General features: G+C 46.3%; 3 protein-coding genes across 3 annotated transcripts; 1 reads left to right on the forward strand and 2 right to left on the reverse strand.

The window, feature by feature from the left end:
• Positions 1–1,486: 1,486 nt before the first annotated feature.
• P175DRAFT_039177 (putative glutamine rich protein) lies at positions 1,487–3,355 on the forward strand. The gene is made up of 2 exons (XM_040892977.1): positions 1,487–1,743; positions 1,794–3,355. Exons 1-2 carry the CDS (start codon positions 1,614–1,616, stop codon positions 3,017–3,019), a joined length of 1,356 nt encoding a protein of 451 aa, XP_040755912.1. The 5' UTR covers positions 1,487–1,613; the 3' UTR covers positions 3,020–3,355.
• Positions 3,356–3,931: 576 nt separating this feature from the next.
• P175DRAFT_039152 (uncharacterized protein) lies at positions 3,932–4,441 on the reverse strand. The gene has a single exon (XM_040892976.1). The coding sequence runs from the start codon at positions 4,251–4,253 to the stop codon at positions 3,966–3,968; it is 288 nt and encodes a 95-aa protein (XP_040755913.1). The 5' UTR covers positions 4,254–4,441; the 3' UTR covers positions 3,932–3,965.
• Positions 4,442–4,629: 188 nt separating this feature from the next.
• Positions 4,630–5,919, reverse strand: P175DRAFT_0470696 (uncharacterized protein; the record flags this gene model as incomplete). Its single annotated transcript, XM_040895048.1, has 1 exon — positions 4,630–5,919. The coding sequence occupies one exon, from the start codon at positions 5,917–5,919 to the stop codon at positions 4,630–4,632; it is 1,290 nt and encodes a 429-aa protein (XP_040755914.1).
• Positions 5,920–7,192: the final 1,273 nt, after the last annotated feature.

Genomic DNA, 7,192 nt, shown 5'->3' on the forward strand with positions numbered 1-7,192 from the left:
ATTCCAAATGTCTTCATTCTACGAAACATTGATACTCAGGAAGAGAATCAACACCAGATTTAGTGGGAGCGCGTGGCCCAGGCTTACACCAAACAAGAGCTAGGTTCAACAGGAATTAGTGCTAGAATGCCAAGCAATATTACGCGAAAAGACGAATAAATTGCTTAGAAGGACCTACGAATAGTGAGAGCTGACAGCATGAGGAGAGGAGCAAGTCGTGCAAGATGCTAGGAACAATATAGGCAAATTTAACAGCAAGACAAAAATAAGGAACACAGGAATCTAAGGAAACTAATTATCACTGTATTTGTCAAAGATTCTTGCATTTCGCGTTACTTCACTCTTCTTTGATCTTTGGAATAACTTAGACCCTCAAGCAGAACTCTCCCGGTCTTTTCAGACATGGATATTCTCAAAAGTATGTAGCGATATTTAGAGGCTACTATTATGGAAAAAGTGGCTATCATTATATACAAATGAAGGCCGTGGTTTCTCTAAGCCATGAGCCACGGTTTTTGGGAGCTATAATTTCGTCGGCTGCTTTCTCAGGGGTCCTGTCATAGTGTGGTGTTGAATATCAGAATGATACGCATAAATACCGGGGTCTGTATCATTCTTTCTCTGTTCCCTGAAATTTTAGACTGCGGGCACAGTCATCCCTTATTTGACACGCACTGCTGACAGAACTACTTCATCCGCTACGGAAAGCCACCATGGAAATTGACACCCCCGATGGGAACAATCCGGCCACTGGCCCCGACGGGAACAATCCGGCCACTGGCCCCGATGGGAACAATCCAGTCACTGGTCCCGATGAGAACAATCCGGCCACTGGCCCCGATGGGAATAATGGAGCCACTGGCCCCCCTGGCAAAGCCCGACAGCTTACCCCTGCTCAGATAAAGGAAATCATTTATAAGATCGTGGATCACGACGACCAGGGCCTCCCTGATATTCTCCCTCAGGGGTTTGCATTCACTATTGGAGAAGTCAAGGCTATTTTGACAGATCCAGCCAACAGACAAGATGATGACATTGAAAGGAAAGCTGGCATTAAGAGGAGTTTCAAATGTGAAACAGCATTGTCCCGTATGAGCTACCTCCCTTTAATGTGACCACCGTATAACTCATTCCGTTTTAGGATTCCGCCAATATGAGAGCTTGGGCCTTAAGGACGAGGAGTTATGGAAGCCAGGCCTGGGAGCAGATACTACGGAATGGAAGGGAGCCACAAGTCTTAGCTCCAAAGATAAAGAAATGCTCTTGGAGATTGCCGATGTCGAAATCGGGGATGCCACGGATATAGGGGATGTTATTCCTCCCGACTTTAAGCTGACGCCATCAGAGATCCTTGACATCTTGCATCCACCCAGTTGGCCAGACGACGAATCAAAGGCACAGCAAGCTTGTACAAGTATGTTGCAGTTCCTTCATGTTATATTGACTACTTACGCCATATAGAGCTTACGGCCGCCGTCAAAAACAATATAATCGAATTAAGCCAACCACTCGAATCTTCTCGACCGGAAGAGGACGGAACTTTAACACCAGTTGCAAAAAATGTCCTCAAACAAATCTTTAGGTGTATTGCAGGAGTGACCGACCCAACTGCTATGAGTCACGCAATCGAAACAAACTTACCGGAAGGAGAGACTATCATGTTTAGTTACCTGATAAAGATGGCGGACCCTAGTCAGTGGTCAAATGAGGGCGATAAGAAGCTTGCAAGCGACGCGAAGATCAGTACGCTTAAACCCCATCAACTGGGAGAAATCATCTTCTAACTTACACAGAAATAAACAAGTTGATCCCACCTGCCCAGCGGCAGTCAGATTTTATGCTTCAGCATCGCGAAAAACGTGACAAGCGACCCACCCTCTCAGAATTTCACAGAAAAAGCCACCAAGGGATGACACCTGTTGTCAAAGTAATAGTCGATGCCATTACTGTTGATGGAAATAATTGGAAAAATAACGAAAATGCCAAAGCGGCCGTGGCGACAATTTTGACCTCGGACAACAAAATCAGAGAATACAATACTAAAAACAGTTTGGCTCCGGATACTGGAGTCTTCAACTATCTGAGGTTTGCCAATATGTGGTTAGCGTTGGTAGATGCCAAAAACTCCCACGAGGTAGAGGCAGTCCTCAAGATAGAGAAAAGTTTGGAGTCGTTCTGCAAAGAAAATAAGCTACCCCCGTGGTACCCTGGTGGCAAACCCAACCCCAAACCGCCTGGACCAAAGCCTCCTGGTTTTGATGGTCAACCCCAAAATGGTGTTGAAACTGGGTCTTCTGTGGAATTATGGGGTAGCAAGGCAATAGCATATGTCCCGTCACGGAATACAGAACCTTGGGAGTATCGACCGGGATACACGCCGCAGGGCGAGAGAATTGAGTACCGCCAGCGTATGGGAGCCGGGATATATTTTGTTGTCCATGGCGCACAGGGCTGGAGACTCACTCCAAGTGGGTCTGTTGGCGGCAAGCTTGCTCGCCTATCCGCAGAGGCTGCAAATGTACAATGGGTCCTCAGTGGACAAGAAGCTTCTCGCTACCTATACGAGCGACTGTGCCAACCCGAACGCACCTATAAATACGATGTTTGGTTTGTGGCAATTGGACAGTTGGACCTGGACAGAAAGATCCGTGTGCCTAACATGATTGTGGGTTTTGTGTCCGCGATTGACGGCAACCCAGAGACAGAGGAAAGAGTCGCGTTTCCGCGTTCTGCTCTAGACCAATTCCTCGGGAAAGATACTGCCGAGGCTCTCGTTTCGCGGCATATTATTCCACATGGAAAAATGCCTTTGAGGCAAGCTTTGGCAATTGGTTATCGGAACGCTGGTGCTGATAGCGCAAGCCTTCGCCCACTTATTCAGAGAGGTAAAGCGACTCAGGAATCAAAACTAATCGAAGGCTTGCGAAACCTCTGCATTGAGTCTCCTCAAGAGTTTGAAAAGCTTACAGGCTCGCTTGGACTAGTGAGGGCGGATCGACGGCTGGAGTGGAAGGATTGATCTCTAGGAAGTGAAGACCCTATTAAATACAATATGTTGGAGTGCTGCACTCAGTGAATGCAACTAGCACCACCATAAGCGGATAGCGACACGTGACTACCCAGTGTATTTAGGCCACCGTTTCCTTCCAGATCTCCATGCTTCCTCCAAGCATCTCTTCATCTCCGAGTTAGACCCAATTGAACCCATTTCGGTCAACTTTCTACCGTCATAGTTTGACAAACCTCTTATCAGGTCATTAACGTCAATTAGTCCAGTTTGTTCAGCCTTGCCACAGGCTTCGGACAGGGTCTTGACTATCACTTTGCTCTCGGATATACGCATTGCGGACTGGAAGAGGCACGCAACAGATGGACTTCTACAGAAGCACTTCAGCACGCTGGGGTTGAGAGGTCGGGATCCTAATCACGTGGCCACCTACGCGGTTGGATCTTCTACTTTGAATCACAGCGGCAATAGGTGGCCGATAATTGGAACTCCTGGTAATCCTTTTGCATGCGCTAACGCAGCAGAGGGGTCTGTGCGGGAATACGAAGTGCCCTTTCGTTCCAGCAAACGCTTTCGTGTCCTTGCTCTTACGAACCTATCTGGTCTTCTAACCAGGTATCTGTTGCTGATTACCAGCCATTATACGCGAAGGTACCAAAGAGTGGAGGAGGGTAACCAAAGGTAATGGGGAGAAGGGCGAAGCCCGAGCTCCCCATGGGCCAAGGTTTCAGCCCCCTCAAGGTTTTGATTGATCCTGGCAATTTTGGCCCCCACTTGGACAATTCTGCCCTTACCAATGGGCATCGTCCATGCCTCAGACGCCCGTTTGCTTGTCCGTCACAAACTATAGACGGTCGTATTGACTGGCAACACAGTTCCATTTACAAATGAGTAAGATCTCTCCTCACTGAGTTCGTAGTCGTGAGTTGCTTTGCATATTACCGGCCAATTAATGATCTTATCGGATGGTGGTGGACGGCCCAGGCGTTCGATTATCATTCAACTCGCGTTGGCGGCAACAGAGGTCTGCAAGTACGACTATTCTCCCAATAGCTGATCCTCTTTCTTGCCAAGGGTCCAGAATGGTGATCTCTTTCCTGAGTGCTGTCATTCTGGCCACTAGCCCTTTCGCTGAGAGCCTAATATCGGTCAGGTGGGCTGTGGAGAAAGGCTGGAGGACCAGAACGAGGACCAGAACAATAACAGGCTGTCTCTGGGATAACGAAGCTGCCTGTTTGAGGGGCATGTAGCTGGTAGTTCATATGCTCCAAAGACCCGTGGTCGGCAAAGATTACCGGGTTAATGGAAATCTACTATATTATCACTTAGTTGACTAAGGAAGCCCCTGCTCCCCCTTTAATCCTACCACTCACGATATGATCATTGGCTAGTATGGTGTCCCTGGGTATCCGTCCACCACTCATTCTGCTCATTATGCATTGCTTCCTCCTAGGTTAACCCTTTTCTTCCCAGTGTCCCAGAATAAATAAAGCACATCGGATTTTTGTCCACCCGTCTGGTAAGGGAATTCGAAATTTGTCTTTCGTTGGAGTTTGTCCAGTGCGCTGAGCGTCAAGGAACGAATCTAAAGACGGCTCTTGACCACGAGTCATCGGGGATTTCTATGTAAAATTGCGACCACTATAGCTGTCCTGTGAGCTCCGGATCCTCTCATACTCGGGAATAGCCCATTTCACCATCCATTCCGATTCAAGAACCTGCTGAGCAGACGAGCGATTCTCAGGCTTGAAAGAAAGCATTGGACGCAACATCGCGAAGAGAGCATCTCGCTCACTTAATCCAAGTGGCGGCATCCCCGCCTGACTCCGCGGTTGCTGGATATTTAATTCGAACGCATCCTCTAAGGACCTATACTGGGATGTAACTCGGTTATTTGGCTCGCCGTCGTCAGTGAAGTGGTTTCCACGGCCCTCCCATTTTTCCCACCATTCAGTCGGGAGCGGGCCCAGTGCTGCGATTTGCTGGCAAGTCATGTCATCTTCGTTTGTGAGGAAGCCTTCGAATAGGGACCGTTGGGCGACGATGTCCCAGATAGTACATGCAAGCGTCCAGATATCAGATGAGAAAGTGAGCGGCATTGTCGGCTCAAATCGAGCTTCGGGGGGTCTTATTAAAAGGGGTGTATGCGACTCAAATCTCTTCTCTCGTGTTGGAGAGAATGTCTGGCCAAAATCTGCAAGAATGATCCTGGCTTCTGGGAGTGTTACTTTTTCACTTGATTCACCAAGCCAGATAGGTACGACGCCATATTTTGGGACTCCTGGCGGAGGCGTTTGGCCATCTAATCGATTGACTGGCTCAAGTTCCGGCTCTCCATACAGCTCATATAGCTCCTTAGTAGATAACTTATCGAAGTTAGATTGGGGTTGGAGGAGGATGTTTCCACGATGAAGGTCTCCATGAACAAAGCCTTCTGAATGCATATACCGAATCACCGTCGCGAGCTGTGCCGCCAACGCACGAGCCACATCAATCTGAAAAAGGCCTATCCATGATCCATTCTTTGCCTCAGATAAGCTCATTCTTGCCGGGCTTGTCACCAGGCAGGCGTGGTTACCGTTAGGGCCTTGGATGTTGAATCGATCCAACATAGAAGGTATCATCGTTGTGCCTATATCTGATGACTTTAGAGGCTCTGATAGCTCGGACAGTGTATCGGTCTCAAGAGGGTCCGAATCCGCCGTGCAAATCTTAACGGCAACATATCGGTTAGATATCTCGTCCCGAGCTAGCCAGATTGTGGAGTATGTGCCGTGACCGAGTTTGTGAACGACACGGTAGCGACCGTGAAAGCGGTCGCCAATTTCCACAGGATGATAGCCACCCTCCTGATAATATTCCATCCGTTCCACGCTCTCAATAGGCTCGTACAAGACCTGACCTGTGCTCATTGTCGGGGCCGTTGATTTAGACGCAGTGAAGAAGGCACGGGAGGGTTGACGGTGGAAATATGGCAGGCCTGCCTTGTCCGTAACCAAAAAACAACGGCGAAAGTATGGGTGCGAGGGCAAGGCGCGTATGAGGAAGAAGCATGGCCTCTTCATCTTTGCTGGTACAAGAGGGGAGGCCTTTGTTGTGAGCTTTGGACGAAAGATGGACGCAATCACATGTCCCCCCGAGGCTGATCCGGGTGAACTTTGCTCCGAGACCTATAAATACTGGCAATAGGAACGTTCTTGGGCACGGTCCACCGGATCTCCGGGCGGCAAGTGTAACAGCCTAAATAGGGCAATTGACCAGACCACTCCGTTGATTTGTTTAAAAGTTGTCAGTCCCCATATCTTTTCATAGGCCCAAGGGGCATGGCTGCTTGTGAAGGTGGACACTGGCTCATATTTTAACGCCCAACTCATTCCACATGGAACCTTTGTTCTGGGAACTTGCGGTCATGGCCAATGGGTCGCTCTGTACTAAGCTATTGTATATTGTTGGAGTGCTGCACTCAGTGAATGCAACCAGCACCACCATAAAGCAGATAGCGACACGTGACTACCCAGTGTATTTAAGCCACTATTTCCTTCTAGATCTCTATGCTTCTTCCAAGCATCTCTTCTTCTCTATTCTCCTAGTTAGACCTAATTAAATTTATTTCAGTTAACTCTCTACTATCATAGTTTAATAACCTTTATCAGGTTATGAGCCCTCCTTAAGGTTCTATTTTATACTTTATAGACCTCCAAAAAACTCTTATTATATTCCTGTACCCCTGTATAGAGATCTACTACCTAATTAGATAGAGATCCTAGTAGAAATATTACTTACTACTATTATATTATTCTATCTAGGTAATAATATATAGAAAATCTCTATAATTTAACTAAAATAATAATTAAATCTATCCCTAGTAGATATCCTAATATCCCTAACTTACTATACCTACCTTTAATAGCTACTACCCTGTTTACTAATAGCTAAAATTAAGTAATAAAGCTAAAGAATAGTATATTTAACTTAAGCCTAATAATAGTATTAGAAAATAATTTAAAATTTAAAATTTAGACTTTATTTATATAAATAAAGTTAAGACTTTATAAAATAAATAAGCTTCTTAAAAATAATATTCCTAGACTATAATTTAATAATTTTAAATATAAATTATAAGAATTACTTTTATAAATAATAGCTAGTTAAATACTATATTTAATAAGTAAGAAACTAATAAAA

Source organism: Aspergillus ochraceoroseus, assembly GCF_002846915.1.
Source record: "Aspergillus ochraceoroseus IBT 24754 chromosome Unknown P175scaffold_1, whole genome shotgun sequence".
NCBI lineage: Eukaryota > Fungi > Ascomycota > Eurotiomycetes > Eurotiales > Aspergillaceae > Aspergillus > Aspergillus ochraceoroseus.

Bases quoted from the DNA above. Each gene is read 5' to 3' on its own strand.
- P175DRAFT_039152 (XM_040892976.1), bottom strand. From the start codon at position 4,253: ATGCCCCTCAAACAGGCAGCTTCGTTATCCCAGAGACAGCCTGTTATT.
- P175DRAFT_039177 (XM_040892977.1), top strand. From the start codon at position 1,614: ATGAGTCACGCAATCGAAACAAACTTACCGGAAGGAGAGACTATCATG. The intron at 1,744-1,793 runs GTACGCTTAAAC...TAACTTACACAG, and splicing joins TGCAAGCGACGCGAAGATCA to AAATAAACAAGTTGATCCCA.